The sequence below is a fragment of the Lacerta agilis genome, chromosome 17 (genome assembly GCF_009819535.1).
Source record: "Lacerta agilis isolate rLacAgi1 chromosome 17, rLacAgi1.pri, whole genome shotgun sequence".
NCBI classification, from domain to species: Eukaryota; Metazoa; Chordata; class Lepidosauria; order Squamata; family Lacertidae; genus Lacerta; species Lacerta agilis.
In genome coordinates, this window is record NC_046328.1 from 18,944,495 (window position 1) to 18,964,531 (window position 20,037).

The 20,037-nt window shown below is 44.8% G+C and overlaps 2 protein-coding genes and 1 long non-coding RNA gene across 3 annotated transcripts in view; 1 reads left to right on the forward strand and 2 right to left on the reverse strand.

Moving 5' to 3' along the window:
* The window catches only part of HSPB8 (heat shock protein family B (small) member 8), a 26,679-nt gene extending 22,039 nt beyond the window's left edge, over positions 1-4,640 (reverse strand). Inside the window, exon 1 of the mRNA XM_033174473.1 lies at positions 4,475-4,640. The gene's annotated coding sequence lies outside the window, so the exon portion shown is untranslated. The remainder of the gene's footprint in view (positions 1-4,474) is intronic.
* LOC117061579 overlaps positions 1-9,102 on the forward strand; it is an 18,693-nt gene extending 9,591 nt beyond the window's left edge. Inside the window, exon 2 of the long non-coding RNA XR_004428102.1 lies at positions 8,292-9,102. This is a non-coding gene — a long non-coding RNA (uncharacterized LOC117061579). The remainder of the gene's footprint in view (positions 1-8,291) is intronic.
* Positions 9,103-14,293: 5,191 nt separating this feature from the next.
* Positions 14,294-20,037, reverse strand: part of SRRM4 (serine/arginine repetitive matrix 4) — a 116,668-nt gene continuing 110,924 nt past the window's right edge. The window contains exons 10-13 of the mRNA XM_033135778.1: positions 19,824-19,946; positions 18,099-18,209; positions 16,252-16,398; positions 14,294-14,595 (exon numbers count right to left, since the gene is read on the reverse strand). Coding sequence (XP_032991669.1) covers positions 14,322-14,595; positions 16,252-16,398; positions 18,099-18,209; positions 19,824-19,946 — 655 coding nt within the window. The 3' untranslated portion in view covers positions 14,294-14,321. The remainder of the gene's footprint in view (positions 14,596-16,251; positions 16,399-18,098; positions 18,210-19,823; positions 19,947-20,037) is intronic.

The following is a 20,037-nucleotide window of genomic DNA, read 5'->3' on the forward strand; positions in this document are numbered from 1 at the left end:
TTAGAGAATTTATTATATTTAAAAAACAGGAATACAAAATACAAACACTACAAATACAAAAAATAAAAACAACACTTAACAACAAAAACACAAACACCAAAAATACCACACATTCTAAGCATCCTCATACTTATTTAATTCTTACTTAATGGACTTCCTCCCATCTTCTATGCTGCGTTCATTACAAATTTACTTTAGTAACTTTATAACAACTTTAAATCAACATTCACAATTAATCTATACCTTATCTATCTATCATCTTATCTTTAACTTCAACAACTTATATCATACCTATATACCTTGACAATTCTAGTTGTCTTGGCTACTTCCTACACAAACACACACACACCTCTTTTTCTAGAAAAAAACAGCCCTGCATCCAGGCACGCAAGAGCCATGATCAGAGTTCAAGGGCACTCATGACATGGGCGTAGCGGGGGGGGGGGGGCAGGGAGGGGCCGTTGTCCCCTCCTAAATCAAATCAATAAAAATACATAGCAAGCTAAGGTCCTGTGTCTGGTAGCTATCCAGCTCAGACATGAAACATAGCAATAATAAATAATAATAATAATATTTATTATTTGTACCCCGCCCATCTGGCTGGATTTCCCCAGCCACTCTGGGCGGCTTCCAACAGAAACCAAATACAACAATATCAAACATTAAAAACTTCCCTAAAAAGGGCTGCCTTCAGGTTTTTTTCTGAATGTCAGGTAGTTGTTTATTTCCCTGACCTGTGATGGGAGGGCGTTCCACAGGGCGGGCGCCACTACCGAGAAGGCCCTCTGCCTGGTTCCCTGTAGTTTTGCTTCTCGCAGTGAGGGAACAGACAGAAGGCCCTCGGCGCTGGATCTCAGTGTCCGGGCTGAATGATGGGGGTGGAGACGCTCCTTCAGGTATACAGGACCGAGGCCGTTTAGGGCTTTAAAGGTCAGCACCAACACTTTGAATTGTGCTCGGAAACGTACTGATAGCAAGATAGAACCACAGAGTTGGATGGGACCCCCAGGGGTCATCTAGTCCAACCCCCCTTTGCTAGAAGTCCTAACACTCTTTGCCTCCTTAGCAAATCTCCACCTGGCACTTAATGCCATACCTCATTATCCTATTGAGAGTTGCTCAGCAAATCACCTGTATGGCAAAGCCACACGGATGAAGGCACCTGCCTGCCCGCCCTTCCCCTTGGCAGGAATGAAACAAGAAGCCGGTTCCTCCCATCCGCTCTTTTCTCCATTTTGGTTTGCTGCGTCCTTTCCTTTGACAGGTGGTCACTCTGGTCGCCCCTCCCTCCTTCCCCTGCCAAGGAGGCCGTTGCCTTGCTTCTCTTTACGTGGCCTTCATCGATTTCAGAGCAGCTTTCGATTCTATTTCCAGAACAAAACTATGGGGAAAACTGGAGACCTCCACGATAGATAGACGTCTGTTATATCTAATACGCATGCTATATGAAGGGACGTCATTAAAAGTGTGTTATACCTCCCAGGGCCATGTATCCAAAGCAATAGAAACAGAGAAGGGAGTTAAGCAGGGATGTATATTGGCCCCATCCCTGTTTAATTATTACATAAATGATATGATCCCTCATCTTTCTAATATAAATTTCCATCCTCCGAAACTTGCAGGAAATCAGGTTTCAGTACTGCTCTATGCAGATGACACTGCAATCCTCTCTAGAACACCGATCGGCCTTAAAAGAGCCATGAAAACACTCGCTGCATATTGCACAGAGAGCAAATTAGAGCTCAATCATCAAAAAACTAAAATTATGGTCTTCGCAAAGAGGCCCAAAACATATGTGTGGTCTATAGACTGGCATAAGATTGAACAGGTTACCTGTTTTAAATATCTAGGTATAGCCCTGTACTCATCAGGAAGTAGGAAAACCCATGGCATGTACGTTGCAGGGAATGCCCAGAGAAGTGCCAATGCTATCCTCAGGTACCTCAGGTCTAAAGGTGGGAATTATATACCAGCAGCCTTAAAGTTGTTTGAGGCCAAGTCAATTGCACAATTGCTATATGGTGCTCAATTAGGCCCATTTACCAACTATGCCCCTTTAGAGGCCGTTGCCAGTTTTTTTTAGAGGGATCTGGGCAAAGTGCCCTCCCCACAAAGCTTAAACAGAGGCAGATGAGGATGGGCAGTGACAGCTATGCAGATGCACATACTCCTTGAGCCCCATGGGTATCTACAGACCCTGGCGTGATTATCTTCCTTGAACCCAGTGCTTCTGGGACCTGCCTCGGATATGTATGTGGGGGCCCAGAGGCATAAGGGTAAGGGATGGGGGAGAAATTCCATGCAGTTTGCATTTAAGCCCTACCTAATTTGCACTTCCTGGAACAACAGACAACCTAAAACACAGCCATCCTTCAAAATTTGCACTTTTTGGGAGTTTGCGATGCAGTTCTCTAGCCAAAAGTGTGTACAAAAACGCCTATTTACTAGGGTAGTCTCCATAAAAATGCTTACGACATACAATAATGCATTATATCAGGAGAGATTGCTTTGCAAAAAAATATGTTCCTTAAGAGCCACTGCATACAAAAATGTGTTTATTAGGGTGTTCACACAAAAATGCTGACAAATTTTCATGACCTTTTCTTTTTTTTCTTTTAAAAAGGCTAACCGATGTGGAGATGTACAGAACTGAACTGAAGACTGGAGAAATGAGAAGCGGAAAACAGAAACGGACAGTTATCTCACCACTGCTTCATCAGGGATAAAGAAGATGGTGGTTGCAGCCTTGTGGCCTAGCACTTTAATTTCAGGATTTATTTAACAATATGCATATACCGCTTGATTGTAGAAAAAACAAAACAAGAGAAACTTCTCTTCACAGTAGCAGGAAAACCATGGTTACAACTAATGGCTAATCTGGAGAGAGCTAAACCATGAGCCCGGGCTAATCCAAACTACAACCTTATCTGCACTGCACCTTTAAAGCAGTATCACACCACTTTAAACAGCCATGGCTTCCCTCAAAGAATCTTGGGAAGTGTAGTTTGTAAAGGTAGCTGAGAGTTGCTAGGAGACCCCTTATTCCCCTCACAGATCTACTGTTGCCAGAGTGGTTTAACAGTCAATTCCTGTTTCCAGGGGACTGAGGGGGAAAGGGGTCTCCAATAACTCTCAGCACCATTAACAAACTTCACTTTTGAGAAGCCTTTGGGGGGAAGTCATGACTGTTTAAAAGGGCCATAATCCTGTTTTAAATGTACGGTAGCCTATTGTGCTTCTGGGGATCAAGATTGCAATCCTATATACAGTTACGGTATGTGGGACTAAGCCCCACTGACGCTAGTAAGACATACTTCTGGGTTTCACGTACACAAATCATGTGCTGCAAGGTTAAATTATTATTTCATCATCAAAACCTCAAGACAGGGCCTACGGCTTTAATCAGCATGGTAAATGTAGAGAGCAAGGTTGATCTGAACCAAGACGCCGACATATAAAGAAGAAAGTCATGAGGGAAGATTTGTTAATAGGCTTACATCTAACATTCAGAAACCTGTGAAATAACATTCCAGTTTCAGACGATACTCTTCTGCTGACATGAAACCTGCTGCACCTGAATTTATTTTGGCAAGTTTGATTTAACCAATCTAGGACTCAGTTGAGACCAGGGTTGTCTCTACTGCTAACACTGTTACGGCCAGTCAATATGGAACATTTGCTCCGATTTATTTCCCAATCTGCCTTTTATCCATCTGTTTCACTGCATTCCTAACCACACTTTTTCCAAAAAGTGAGTATTACATGCCAGGGCGACAAAGCTCTTCATGCCTTTTAATTGCACCAACCAAAAGTTGCAGTATACTCTTGAATCCCTCCTGCAGAAATACTGACAGTCTCTGGAGGCATTGTGCGTTCTCACCAATAACAGCTGTTGCGAAAGGTCACTGCAATAAACTAGGAGACATTTGAGCTTCACAGAAACATGTCTTGCTTGGAGTTTCTCTTATCTCCGGCATTTCGTAACCCACTTTCTCTCACACAAACACACACAGGTGTAAAGAGAATCTGCCAACCAGTAACAGCACTTCAGAGACGAAGAGTCTTGTGGCGAGCTTAAAGACTTCGATTTCCGGTGCACAAAAGCTCATGCCAGAAGAATATAGTTGTTAACCTTTAACGCAAAATGGGACGTTTTTGTTGCTGTCGTTGCAATAGCCCTAACACTGCGAAACCCGCCCCAGGAAAGTCGAATACTCGGTACATCTGATGCCTAATGTTTACTTGTGGCGCAATAAACCTTTAAAGTAGCATGTGATGCTCTGTTTATCTGTGTGGTTTGCTCTGCCAGGCTAAATCCCTCTGGGACTGGAGGTCTGAAATGCACGCAGGAGATCTAAACTCTGAGACATCCACATACGCAGTTTGAAAGCATGACCCCTCCCATAGCTCAAAGCATCAAATCTCTCTCTTCCCCCCCCCTCTTTGGGCGAGCAAGCTAGCAGTCTCTTACCCACACAGAAGCCTCTGTCTGGAAAGGTCTCCAAAAGATGCCAGGCCGTGCCCAGTCACTGAAGTAGGCTCTGGGGCGTGCCCTTCCCAACTGAGCAATGGCGCCTGCAGTGCTGAATCAGGCGAGCACCAGTCAGTCCCCAACTCCTCTGACAGTTCAGCAATGCAGATAGAAAAAAGCTTTCAGCCGTGTCCCTGCCTTCTCTGGGCAGGCAGCCACACGGCAAAAGCGGTGTTCTTGCAATGGGCAGAGGTGGAGCGAGGCAATGTGCCAGGAATGCTATCTGGAGAGGCCCCAGGAAAAGGAGCTTGGGGGTTGTTTGTTTTATTTTTGCTTGGTTTTTCCCCCCAGCAGAGATGGCCTTGGATCAAGCCCAGCGCTCTCTCCTGCAGGCCTGCGGTTTCCCCCCCAGTCGCTTCTGACCCTGACACTTGGAGGCCGGAGCGAGGAACTGCATTTAACTCCACCCAAAACCACCCAACCTGCATCAGCTGGAAACTGCTGATAGCAATTGGGCTTTTATTGGATGGAGAAAGAAGGGATCAAAGGAACAGACGCAGGCTGGGTGGCTGCAGGCTGTTTTTCAATTAACCCGGGGCGGGGGGGGGGAAGAGGAGGAATGGCCTTGAAATACCTATTGGCCAAAATGCATTTCCTGGAAATAAAAGCCACATTTCCCCCCACTCCTGCACCACTTCCAGGATTTTGGGATGCCTTCTCTTTCATTTTGGTGTCCTGGATTTGAGCCAGCTGCCAAAATAAAGGAGTGAAATGAGAAATGAACAGTGCTTTCGATTTCATTTCTCTCTCTGTTTGCCTCCCCCCCCATCAGTCTTAAATACATTTCTGCATCTGTTTGCTATTGGATAAGAAGAAACCCTCATGGAAATTTATCAGCATTTTACTGTGAATTTCACCTAATATTTTTGGCTCCTTTCTTTTGGGAGAAAGGACAGGACACAAATTCAATAAAAAATTATGTACACATTTTTATATGCAACTTTAACTAATGCACACATTTTTGCAAGTGGTTTTCCCTAATGAAAAGGATATTTCTTTATGTTACTTTACTAATGCATGCCTTTTCAATATATGTGCTTTTGTATATAAACATTGTCTGCCTGGATAACTGCTCTGCAAAATTCGAGGCACTGTGAACGTTGAAGGGCAGCTGTGTTTAGATTCACACAGTGGTCTGAAAAGTGTGAATTTGTTTTTCCTTAAAATGCAAGCAAAACAGCATCTCTCCCCCATCCCTGGGCCAGATCACTATTCCTGGGCCTTTTAAAAATGCCGTGCCTCACATCACCTCCCTCTTTTTCTGCTGTGATCAGCGTTGCCGTTATTTTGTATTTACAGTCATACCTTGGATCCCGAACACCTTGGTACTCCGACGTTTTGGCTCCCAATTGCAAATAATAATAAGTAAGAAGTGTTAAGTGTAGTAATTTAATTCACTGAAATTGTATATGCTTGTAGGCGTTACTATGTGCTTGAATTTGATTGGTTGGTAACTGAATTCTGGAGAGTTCCCTAGTAGTTCTAATATGATTGGCTAACGGTCACATGAGAGGTATCTAGTGAAGCAGAGACTCCGTTTTATGTGAAGCAAGATGACTGTATTTTCGAATCCACCGTGAAGCATGTGACTGTAAATATTATGCTTCAATTCTTCAATAGCTATAGGTTCCTGCAAGTAAAGTTTTTGAATGTTGAAGTCTGGACATGGGTTTAATTTCCAAAGAAGGGTGTCAGTCATGATTTGAGCTTCTTAGCTGCGGTTTCACTACTCTGGTTTCAACAGGTCGGGTCAATGGCCCATCTAGTCTAGCATAGTTATAAAAATTCTGTAACTGGGTCCGTCTCCAGAAGGGAGTCCATAACCCCGGGAAGAGCTCTATATTTTAAGAGCCCTTTCCGACAATGCAGCACAAAAGACAAAGACAATACCGAGTCTCCCAAAGCAAGGCCTTGTTTATTAGAAACTGCTGCAGCAGGGTGTTTTGCAAGCAAAAGACCTCGAACAATGGCGCGCAAGCTCCTATATAGACTTTTGAATTTGCCCCTCTCCAACTCAAGACCACCCCTCCATACATCATACATACATCACAAATTGGAAGGGTCTGTTAGCAGTGATCTGAGCATCCTGAACCCTGCCCCCATGTCTCCTCTTGCCCTCCACCAAAAACCCATCAAGTGAAACAAAAGATATTTACATTTCCCTATTTCCCAGCCAAGTTAATCACACCCTTTTGTCTGGCACTCAGGTATCAGGATGCCAGAGATTATCACTCGGGCAGGGGGCTGCTGAGTAGCTGGAGGGGCAACCCCCCCCTTTTGTTCCTGAGACAAAGAAATACTTGGTCAGTTGAGAGTCAAAAATGGAGTGAGGCCTGCCTTCCTGTGCTGTTTTTCAGACATGTGGCCTTATTTGTTTCGGTACATTAATAACAATTATTATATATAAATAAAATACCTTAAAATTCTTACAACAGCATCCTGTTCTCACAAGGACCGACCTGCAAGCGGGATTAGAGCACAAGAACATTCTCTTCTCCTCTGGTTTCCAGCAACCAGAGCCATAAACTGTTGCAGTTCCAAACGTAGCACCTGTTCGCTGCTGTTTGGTTTTGCCACCTATCTAAACCTGACTGCAGAAGACTTGCACTGGTATTGACACCTGTCCCCACCCCCCACTCATTCACAAGTGATTTTCTCCTAGAGCTGCAAAGCGGACTTCAGCATCTTGTTCTCACAGTGGCCAACCAGTTGCCTGTAGGAAACCTTCAAGCAGGATCAGGGCCGGTTTTGGTTTGATGAGGCCCTAAGCTACTGAAGGTAATGGGGCCCTTTATATGTCCAGCTGTCCTTCGTCAACAACAAATTGCCACTGTTTTTTTGTGTTGAACCCTGGGTTATGCACATGATCCGTTCTAGGTCGCCGTGCGTAAAGCATGCGTGCGTATCCCGAACGCACGAAAACCCCCCGAAAACCCCTAAGTAGCACGATTTGAACGCTTCTGCGCATGCGTGAAGTGCTCAGAAGCGTTCTGCGCATCCGGGGGTCGCACACGCCCTGAAAAAACGCTTCCGGGTTGCGGGCATTCTTAACCCGAACGTACGCAACACGGAGCGTGCGCAACCCGGGGTATGACTGTATGCTATATGGTAATTTATGGACCTAATAGGTATCTAAAGCCATTCGCACATGTTGCCATGCAACCAATCCTTGCAGAATGTAGGCACCCTATATATAGAAATGAGCAAAGCAGTGATATTTTAGGGAGCAGGCTAGCAGGCAGGGCCCATTACTTACACCATAGGAGCCTACACAACACAAAACACTGTTGCTCTGTGTCAGTTTCATTTGTTTTTTATCTTATATTTTGGAAATGTACATCCAGTGGTTTTTTCCCTTTAATTTTTTTTGGGGCCCCCCAAGAGAGTGGCGCCCTAAGCTATAACTTGTTTAGCTTATACGTAAATCCGGCCCTCAGCAGGATCTGAGCACAAGAGCCCTGTGGTCTCCAGCAACTGGTATTCAGAAGCATTACTGCCTCCAGCATAGTGGCTTATAGCCACCGATGGCCTTTTCCTGCATGAACTTGTCCAATTGTCTTTTAAAACCATCCAAGTGGATGGCCATCAGTTACCGGCCATTGACAGCCTCATTCTCCACGAATTCATCCAATTCACTGTGATTTCTTGGTGCTGAGGTTATACAACAACGTGCATGCATGCTGATTTGCTTGCAGGGTGTTTCTACATCTGCATGCTAAAATCATTTCTACACCTGCATTGTCAATCGCTTACTTTCTAGTGCCTTTCCCAATCGCTATCTCCCAAATGCAAGAAATCCGTTCGTTTCTAAGTGGATTTGCTATGGCGACGGAAGGCTTCAAGGCCGTTTCATTGCGCAAACCGACATTTCTGGTATGTACTTGAACCCCTTTTGCAAAACAACGGCAGCCTTGTGGCACATTTTGTGTGGATTAATTTATTTCAGGAACAATAACAAGCAGTAACGACGGATGAGAATGAAACACAGCAGGATTTTATTATTATCATTATTATTATTTGCACATTTGTGTGTGTGTGTGAAACTTCTTCAGGAAGACTAAAGAATACAGCCATGTCAAAGGTAGTTTTTTTCGTTTTGTTTTAGATCTGAAGTTCAATGAACCAATGTTTTGGAGCTGTCGAAATGTGAGAACAAGAGGGATGTGTTGCCTGCTACTCATCACACATAAGCCCATTCTGGAGCCTGGCTTTGTTCTAAAGGATTTGAATTCATGTCAGGACTGGCTCTACCATTAGATGGAGTGAAGCAGCTGCCTCGGGCGGCAGATTTTGAGGGGCAGGCAGTGGCGGCATGGAGTTGGAAGACAGCCTGCTATGCCCCTTAGGCTAGCCTGCTCCCCTCACAGGACGGCAAGTAGACAGAATAAAATTTCAACTGCCAATTGCATCGGCTTCTGGATCTGAAATGAGGACCACACCTTGTCTTTTGCCTTGTTCTGCTTGAGTTCAGATGCTTCAGGAAAAGAAAACCTCTATTTCTCCTTCATGAAATGTTCTACTGTGTGTTCTTCTTCAGAATACCTAGCCGTCACAGGTGAACAGAATTTAAAAGGAAAACACCCCGGTCTGGCTCTGAAACATTTAAATTTCTGAGATGTTCAGTCGCTGTTTTTCTTTGTTAGAGAGGAGCTAGTCGTCCTCAAAATGAAATGAAATTGCAGGGGCGGGGTGGGTGGGTGTCTCCACCCCTCAACAACCCAAAACCCAGTGACAGAATTGTTTTCATTTAAGAAAAAATCCAAATAAATAAATAAATAAATAAATAAATAAGCAAGCAAGCGACACCTGTCCCTTATCATATATACAGCGCATGATAAATTAACAACAACAATAATAATACCAATGGTTTGACTGGAGACAGAAATGAACTGGTAATGTGAGGTGGAAGAGCAATTCAGCATTTAGCAGTTAAAACAGAGGGAGGGAGAGAATCAAACCCTTTAATGGGGAGACTACAATACTACCCCCACCCCAGGAAATAGCTGTATAGCTCAGGGGTTAGAGCATCTGCTTTGCATGCAGAAGGTCCTGGGTTCAAGTCCCGGCATCTCTAGGTACGGTTAGGAGAAAGACCCCTGCCTGAAAGCCCAGAGAGCTGCTGCCAGTCATTACAGACCAGCGTAGACCAGTCATGAACCAGAAAGACCATTGATCCGACTCAGTATAAGGCAGTTTCCTCCATATCCACTGAATTCAGTGGCACTTACTTTTGAGTAAGCAGTTCATGTTTTGGATTGGGCTTTTTGAAATCTCTCAGAAAGGAGGTAGCCATCTTTTGGGGAGATTTCCCCCAAACGTTTTCCCATTCTTTGGATGCAGAGTGGGAAACCAGACTTGGAGGGAGGGCGGTAATTACGTGCACAATATGGGAAATATTTTAAGGTGTTTATTTTAGGGGAAGCTGGAGATTTTCGTGAGTGCAGAACAGGAGAACGTATGGGGCAGGGTTACAGTTCCCAGAGTTCCCTGGGGAGAGGGATCAATTGTTACACCACTCTGGGAACTGTAGCTCTGTGAGGGGAAGAGGGATCCTCTAACACAGGGGTCAGCAACCTTTTTCAGCCGTGGGCCAGTCCACCATCCCTCAGACCATGTGGTGGGCTGGACTATATGGGGGGGGGGAATGAACGAATTCCTATGCCCCACAAATAACCCAGAGATACATTTTAAATAAAAGCACACATTCTACTCATGTAAAAACACCAGGCAGGCCCCACAAATAACCCAGAGATGCATTTTAAATAAAAGGACACATTCTACTCTTGTAAAAACACGCTGATTCCTGGACCGTCCATGGGCTGGTTTGAGAAGGCCCCTGGGCCTTAGCTTGCCTACCCCTGCTCTAACATCTTTCAGCCTCCTTAACAAACTATAGTTCCCAATATGATTTGGAGGGGGGGAAGCTACAAAAGTGGTAGCTAGAAGCAAGCTGGTTTAGGGGATAGTCTACGTGGCATGCATTGTTCTGGCATCTCACCCCCACCTCCTCTAAGTCCATACGGCTCCTTCCCACACCCGCCATTGGAAGCCTCTGCTTCATTCTGCCTTATGGTAGGGCCAGTCCCAAATTTGGCACTAAACTCTGTTGAAGTTGCTGCTTGTGAACGAACAGCTGTCCCTCCAAAAGGGACAAGAAATCCCTGAAATCCACAACTGAATACTTGGTTTAGTTGGTCACAGTTGAGGCTAAATTAATCCATTTATTGAATGACGAGGAACCGAGTAGATCTCTTACAGTCGCTAGATTTTTGATAAATGTCCTATCCCAGAAAAAGAGAAATGGGTCACTGCATAGTTTTGATAGTTTAACTAATACCCAGTATTATTAAGAGGGAATTAAGTTATTAATTAACTCTTAAATAAAGTTTTAGCTGAATCCCTATCCTGCATATGTATTAACCAAATTGAGTTAAAATGTTATTCTTGAAGGACTGTTTAGAACTGATATTGTTCAAATTGCAGCAGTTGCTGCCTCGTTTTTTTATTGTTTTATGTCGAGTTGCTCCAAATTGTATTTTCTGTTTGCTTTGACTGTTTTGTTTTGATATGGGCCAATGGCTGTAATAAAATTTACCACTATTACTATTGGTCACAGTTGCTGAGGGAGTCAAGAAGCCTCCAACCTAAGGTGGGATTGTGAGTAGAGGCAGGGGCGTTGCAAGGGGGTGTGGTCCGGCCCGGGGGTCATGCCTAGGCAGTGTGTAAATATGCCCGGCAATCAGTGAGGCACCCCCCCAGCGGGCTGCCTCTGGTGGGTGTTTTATGCAATTGGTGGTTGGATTTGCGCAATTTGTGGGAACTTAGGGGTATCCTAAAAAAGCTCAACAACTCTGAGCAACTTTTCTTTAAAAAGCTCAATTTTTTCCCCGCACCGGGTACCATCTGACCTTGCTATGCCTCTGATTGCATGCAGCACTGCTTCTGACTGCTGCGATTCATCTTCCGTATAAAGCAGTGTTTTTCAACCACTGTTCCGCGGCACACTAGTGTGCCGCGAGATGTTGCCTGGTGTGCCGTGTGAAAAATTGAAAAATTCAAGAGAATTACTTTATATATAGTCAATATAGGCACAGAGTTAATTTTTTTAACATTTTCTAATGGTGGTGTGCCTCGTGATTTTTTTCATGAAACAAGTGTGCCTTTGCCCAAAAAAGGTTGAAAAACACTGGTATAAAGCAACGTTCTTTTTCTCCAGGTCCACTGCGGCAAAATTGTGAAACGTGTGATTCAGGTAACTAACTATGTAAATTACTTTGCCATTGCAATAGGGCCCAACCCTCTTTTGTGATTGTCAGTTGTTTTAAACTGCTTTTAACGTTGCGTCTCGCCGTCCACTGTGGTGAGATTACGTAACTTGCGTAATTTCTGTAATCAAGTAGGTTATGTGGTCATTGCAATAGGACCCGCATGATTTTTGTGAAGGTTAAGTTGATTTAAACTGTTTTTAATGTTGACTTTCAATAGTTGCAATCCACTCTGAGACCTTAGCATAAAGGGCAGGTAATAAATTAAAATAATAATAATAATAATAATAATAATAATAATAATAATAATAATGTTTTCCACCCTTCATTTCAATGCAAAGAAAACACAATGCTAATAGTGGAAAGGGGGATGTAATCAGCAACGTATGATTTGCAGACTGAAACCAATAACAGTGAATCCCAATTGAATTCACTGGATTGATTTCCACTCCGGATACTGGACCAAACACCAGCAATTTCCACTCCTATTTCCATTTTCACCAGAGTTTTCTGACATTCCTATTTAGGGGGAAAGAGCCAGAGGTAGCAAAATATAGTAAAACTGAGCCCGAACGTAACTCATGGGCTTCTACATCCCTGCATTAAATGAAACAAAACAACCCTGATAATAATAATAATAATAATAATAATAATAATAATAATAATAATAATAATAAATACTAATAACTTAGTGCTCAAAAATGGGAATAAATTAAACTTTGATAGCGACAGCAAGTGATTGACATGCAACTCAGCACCAAATCCCAAACGTAATAAATAATTACAGCAATCAATAAATAACAAAGGAACATATAACGGCACACGGTCGGATTGAGGCAAAAAGAAGGAGCCTTTGCTGCCACGGAGTCAAACGCCTGTGGACAGCCCCTCTAAGCAGGCACATCTTTCCAGGGTCTGCAAAGTCCCACATTTAACCACCCTCTATGTGGTCTGGCAGGAAAGATTGGGGTGGATGCAATACAGCGGTGGAGGGGGTTGTTCAGAGATCCCTCCCACCTCCAATAAATAACACGGAACTTCCCTCTCTCCTTTCTTGCCTCTATTTATACAGGTTTTACAAAGATGAATGTTGCTACGGGCTGAAGGGTGATTAATGCGCACAACTCCTCGCCTTCCTCAGAGTGATGGACTTCCCTTATCTATGTTGGAAGATGATATTTCACTTCACTTCACCCCTCCCTCCAATTCCCTGCATCATTAGCTCAATGGATTTTAACTCCTCATTAATTTCGGAGGTGGGTTTGAGAATCGTAGGTTGGGGGTGGTCCTGGTTGTGGGGAACCCGTGTGGCCCTCCAGCTGTTGTGGGACTTCAATTCTCCAGAAGAGCCCAGCCAAAGGCCCATCTAGTCCAGCATCCTGTTCTCGTGATGGCCAAACAGATGACCCCATTGGGAAGACCACAAACATCCACAACTGTTGGCCGTGTTGGCTTGGAGTTGATGGATCGTTGGAGTCCATCGTGCACCTGGAAGGCCACAGGTTCCTCACCCTTGGGTCTTACTAAGTTCCATGGCCTGGATTGGGAGATGCCGCCGACTTAACGATCCAGTTTGACGTCCTTGGAAGGCCGGCAACTGGTTTGTCACCACATGACTGTCACTCTCTGGTGGCAGAAAGCGAGACTTCTGCAGCCGCCTGGGTCAGCCAGGGAAGATTGAGGGTGCAGATCACAAGAGGAAGAAGGGCATGGAGGACAGAAGCTGAAAGGGATCGATCACAGAATTGTAGAGTCGGGAGGGCCATCCAAGTCCAGCCCCCTGCAATGCAGGATTCTTAATGGATGACATAGCAAAGCCAGTGTGGTGTAGTGGTTAAGAGCGGTAGACTCGTAATCTGGGGAACCGGGTTCGCGTCTCCGCTCCTCCACATGCAGCTGCTGGGTGACCTTGGGCTAGTCACACTTCTTTGAAGTCTCTCAGCCCCACTCAGCTCACAGAGTGTTTGTTGTGGGGGAGGAAGGGAAAGGAGAATGCTTTGAGACTCTTTCAGGTAGTGATAAAGAGGGATGTCAAATCCAAACTCTTCTTCTACTACTACTCCCCATTAATGGGGAGCAACAGGAACCAGCAACATGACCTACTGAATAGTGGAGGAATTTGGGGTGCGGCATCAATAGCACTCCCTCAACGGATCAGTCCAACGGTGGCTGTGATACAGGCAAGAGGAGGACACACCCAGTTCTCTTGAGTTCCAAGAGCCGATGGACCGGTGTGAAGCGATCCCATCCCTGCAGGAGAAACATGCTGGAGACAGCCCAGGTTTGCACTGGCCGGTCTGCAATGACAAGGGATCAGTTTCATGGCTGGTTTTTCCCCCATGGGTCGGTGGGTCTGGTGGAAAAAGAAAGCGGGTGCCCCCCACAACTTGAGGTTGCTGAACGAGTGGTGTCATTTGCTTCCGGTCAAGAACAGGACGTCTTTCCAGATCTGCCCTTGAGAAACGCATTCCGTTGAGTCCGTTGAAGTAGGGGGGGGGAGGGCAACCCCTCCTGGCCATGGTCCGCTAACGGCGCAAGCTGTCGTAGCTGCCTGCTGACTCGCCGCTCCTGCTGCCGCTTCGCCGGCTGTTCCGTGCCCCTGAGCTGCTGCCACTGCGGCTCCGGTCGCTGCCGCTGCTGCTCCAGCTTCTGCTGCGGCTGGTCCTTTTGCTGGAATAGCTGCGGCTACGGCTGGGGGAGTAGCTGAAGGGGCTGTGCCAGGAGGAGTAGCTGCTTATGCTGCTGGGGGATGAGGAAGAGGGGCTGGGGCGGTAGTAGGGGATTGGGCGCTTTCGGGCACTGCGGAGACAAAAGAAACAAAGAGGGAAGCTTTTTTCTTCCTTCTCTCATTACGCAAGAACTCATGGACAGCCAATGAGAGCAAAAAAATTGTCCAAATTTTGAAAGAAATTTCAGAAAAGAAAATTAAATTTGCAGTTTAAATTTATAAATTTGAATCAATTTAGATTGCTTTTAAATGCAAATTTAATTTAGATTATAATATATAGATTATATAATAAAATCTATAATATGTAGACCATATAATCTAATCTATTATATATAATAGATTATATTATATTTATATAATTATATTTAAATGCAAAATCAATTTTAAATGCACGAAATTTTCATTATATGTATAGATTTAAATTTGCTGAATCTTCACCCTGACGCTCTTTGTGCACTCAAAATCTTTGCAACCTGCAATGGGGCAAAATTTGACGCAAATTTAGTTCAGTGCTGTCAATATATATTTTACTGCATTTCTATCTCACCCTCGCAGCAACATAACCTCCAACATTTCTCTGATGAAAATAGGGATGTCCCGTTTAATAATAATAATAATAATAATAATAATAATAATAATAATAATATACCCCGCCCATCTGACTGGTTTGCCCCAGCCACTCTGGGCAGCTTCCGACATACATAAAAACATTAAACATTTAAAGATATCCCTATGCAGGGCTGCCTTCAGATGTCTTCTACAGTTTGCCTAGTTATCTCCTTGTGTCGGAGGTCAGATAACTCCATACCCTCCAACATTTCTCAGATGAAAATAGGGACGTCCTAAGGAAAAGTGGGACATTCTGGGATCAAATCAGAAACTGGGATGGCTTTTGTAAATCCAGGGCTGGAAAATAGGGACATTTGGAGGGTCTGCAACAACCTGTGAAGTAAATTAGGCTGAGAGGCACTGATTGGCCCCAAAGCACCCAGTGATTTCCATAGCTAGGTAGGGATTTGAACATGGCCTGTCCCAGTCCTAAGCCAGTCTTTCTACACTACCTCCCCAGTCAGAGGCAGTACGCTTCTGAACACCAGTTGCTGGAAACCAGAGTTCTGTGTTCAGGCCCTGCTTGTGGGCTTCCCTAGGCATCTGGGATGGCCACTGTGGGAAGAGGATGCCCTGCTGGATGGGTCTCAGGCCTGATATAGTGGGTGGGGCTGTGGTCTAAACCCCTGAGCTGCTTGGGCTTGCCGATCAGAAGGTTGGCGGTTTGAATCCCCGTGACGGGGTGAGCTCCCGTTGCTCTGTCCCAGCTCCTGCCAACCTAGCAGTTCAAAAGCACGTCAGTGCAAGTAGATAAATAGGTACCACTGTGGTGGGAAGGTAAGCGGCCCTTCTGTGCGCTCTGGTTTCCGGCATCGTGTTCCGTTGTGCCAGAAGCTGTTTAGTCATGCGGGCCACATGACCCGGAAAGCTGTCTGTGGACAAACGCCAGCTCCCTCGGCCTGAAAGTAAGATGAGCCCCGCAACCCCATAGTTGCCTTTGACTTATCCATCCAGGGGTCCTTTACCTTTACCTTCTTATATTTTTCTGCCTCTTGGGGTGTAATTCCCAAGAGGGTGGCAGCTCAGCCCTGACATCCAACCTTTCAAGGTGGTTTTGATCACCTTGACAGCAGCCGAGAAGGACAGTCTTTTTTACCTCTGGGACAGCCCTAGCTCACCTTGTTATGCGTCGGGCTTCCAGATGGCTGGGGGAATCTCTCCTCCGCTTCCTCATGGGTGAATATGACTGTTTGCGGCGTCGGCGGTCACGGTGCCTGTGAGACTCCTTTTCACTGGACCCGTACTTGTGATCTTGTTCACGGTCCCTGAGAAAAAAGGGTAATCAGCAATGCTTATCTTAGTAAGTGCTGGAGAGGCAAAGAGGTTGAGGGAACGTTCTTTCATATGCGGTGGACTTGTAAAAGGGTAAAAGAGTACTGGGAAATGATCCATAACGAATTGAAAAAAATGTTTAAAAGTACTTCCCCCCCCCAAAAAAAAACCAGAATCCTTTCTGTTGGGGATAATTAATACTGAAATTCCCAGGTGTCAAAAAAGGTTATATATGTATGCCACTACTGCGGCTCATGTTTTGTTAGCCCGAAAATGAGCAAGGTCCCAACCAAAGAAGAATGGCAACATAAGTTGGCAGAATATGTGCAGCTTTAGAGAAGACTGGAAAACGTTTATTGAATATAAGGGAAATAACTGTGTACAGCTGAAAACACTGGCAGCACTAAGAAAGATTCAACAATGTAAATAAGTTATGATGGATGTAATAATGTAATACTGAATGGTATAGTTTCTGTAAATATGCAGGGATTTATGATATGTAAAACGAACCATGAAAAGAGAAGAAGGGAAGTCATTGATATCTTAAGGATGTAAAAATGGGTATTTTAAATTGTAAAACAGAAAATTTAATAAAAAAATTATATAATGCTTATCTTAGCTCAGGCAAACACACAAGTTCTTGTTATTTACTGGATTTATCAGTCGCCTTTTTTTTTTTTTTTGCCACAGCAACTCAAAGCGACCGACAATATTCTAAGCAATAAACAAACACAGGCATACATTGAAGCTTTTCTCTCTCTCTCAGAATGCTAAAACTTGTGCCCATCCGATGAAGCTGAGTGTCAGAAGATTCAAGACAGATAAAAGAAAGGACTTCTTTTGAACTATGGAACTCACTGCCACTGGAGGCAGTGATGAGGGCCACCAACTTGGATGGCTTTAAAAGAGGGTTAGACAAATTCGTGGAAGATCAGGCTACAAGCCATGATGGCTACCTTCTTCCTCATCGAGAAATGCAAATTTGGTAGTCCCCAAATTAAAATGCAAAGAAGACTGAACACCTCCCCCAACCCTAGTCTGAAGTCTGCCCTGGGCCTGGTGTTGTTCCTGGCCACCGCCAGGCCTTGCGCGGCTTTCCTGGGGCTGCGTTAGGCCCCGTGCTGGTCCTGACGGTCACCTGGCCTTGCATGACCTTCCTGGGGCCGCTCACACCCCCCCCCCATCATGAGCAGGAGGCCAAAGACAGCAAAGATAAGAGAGGGGAGGGCAGAAGGGAGGAACAGGCGGGCGAGGAAGGGGCTAGCGGCAGGGAGGGGAGCGAGGGAGATGTGGGGTGGCGGCGGCTTGCCCCGATGGTGGTGGTGGGGGGTCTGGGTTTCTGATCCCCGGAATATGGCAACCCTAGATTAGTTGACACGGGAAGGAGGACTCCCATGTCTTCTGTTAATAACTTTCTAATAACAACATGCTCAGATTTACTGCCCACCAACTCCAAGTCCTTCCTATCTCTTAAATATCTTCTGCTAATGTCAAATCTCTTTCAACCATCTACAGAGCCTTCAAACATCATTCCGCAACCACCCTGTGAACTGCCCTGAGACCCCCAGGTATAGGGTGGTATATACATTCAATGAATGAATGAATGAATGAATGAATGAATGATAGAGATCCTGGATGAGAAGTGTGTGGATGGTAAGATGTGGCCACTGGACACAGCACAAGTGAGTGGTACCTGATAGGACTATAGCGAGCATAGCTGGGACTTCGTCGCTGCCTGGAGCTTCTTCTCCCGGGGCTTCTCTTGCAGGACTTGGGTGAGTAGCTAGGAGAACGTGAATAGGATCTGGAAACAGGGGAGAAATATAAGGCTGATGGGAAAGAGCAAGAGGCGCAAGATTCAACCCCCAATAGAAGCCGTATGCGCTGGAAGGTGGTCTCGCTGAGGTTGTGGTTACACAGGGCCACAGAACTGGTTCACAGAGGACTTCTTGCTACCTAGTGTAGGCTTCTGTTGAGCTCAGGGGTGGAGGACCCTTTGGTCCTCTAGATGCATACCTTCCAACATTTCTCCGATGAAAATAGGGGTGTCCCATTCCATAATGATAATTTTACTATTTATACAACCCACACATCGTAGTGGGTTGACCTAGTCACTCTGGGAAGCTTCCAACATATATATTGAAACATAATAAAACATTAAACATTTTTTAAAAACCCTTCCCTATACAGGATTGCCTTCAGACGGCTCGGGGGTCAGATAACTCCACAGCCTCCAACTTTTCTCCAGTGAAAACATGGACATCCTACCATACCCTCCAACATTTCTCCAATGCAAATAGGGACATCCTAAGGAAAAATGGGACATTCCAGGATCAAATCAGAAATCAGGACGGCTTCTGTAAATCTGGGACTGTCCCTGGAAAATAGGGACGCTTGCAGGGTCTGTAGATGTTGTCGGACCCTCAGCTCCCATCAGCCCCTGCCAATGTGGCCCACTGTGAAAAATGTTGGGAGTTTCATAGATCATAGAATCGTAGAGTTGGAAGGGACCCTGAGGATCATCTGGTCCTATCCCCTACCATGCAAGAATATGCAGCTGTCCCATATGGGGATTGATCCTGCAATCTTGGTGCTATCAGCACCATGCTCTGAGCAACTGAGTTGTAGAGTCCAACAGCATCTGGAGAGGCACAGGTTTCTCATTCTGCCTGGTATGAATGACAGCCAGTGTGGCACAATGGTTAGAACATCATACTAGGACCTGGGAAACCCGGGTTCAAATCCCCCCCCCACTCAGCCATGTGAAGCACCTTGGGGGCCAGTCACTGTTTCTCAACCTAACCACCTTGTGAGGTTGTTGGCAGGATGAAATGGGGACTTGGAGAACCATGTGTACTACCCTGAGCTCTTTGGAGGAAAAGGTGGGGTATAAACACAATAAATACAATACACAAATAATCTACACATTTATATCATGTATTTTAAATTGCTACTTAATCAACCAAAACCTCTATGTGGTTTCAAAACTTTTTAAAGCAAGCCTCCCCAGACATGTATAGTTGATATAAATTTAAACATGTAATTTTATTTGTGTGAAAACGGAAGATTTTGTTTTTGAATTCCTTTTTAGGTTTACTTTTAAAACAAAACAAAACATGATTGGTAATTTGAAATGTATATTTTATGTAAGCTACTTAGAAGCTTCGATGACTAAGCAGCATATAATTCCGATGTAAAAAACGAGTTTGCATAAAAATGCATACCTCTGCAGTTTCATAACAGATATACATAATCAAATTCCACGTTAAAAGTATGTTTCAGGATAGGCTTTTCTAAATGTAAAATGCTTTGGCGGGTCCTGAAAATGATAAGATTGAAGGTGCCTCCCTGATATCAATGGGGAAGGGGAGTTCCAGAGAGTCAGTACTGCCAATAGATGACCACAAAGATACCTCACCTTGTCCCTATTGAACAGGATCTGCTGTGTGAAGACCGGGATCCTGCCTTGTGATGTAATAAATGGGAGTGGTCAGACTCTGGAGATGACCTGCTGGATGTAGAATCATTCCGGGCACATGACCTAAGAGGCGAACCAGAATAAAACGAGTGAAAACAAGACTTCCTTTTCTGAGTGCCCAGGAGATTTTTCCTGAACCCTTTTTCCTGAAAAG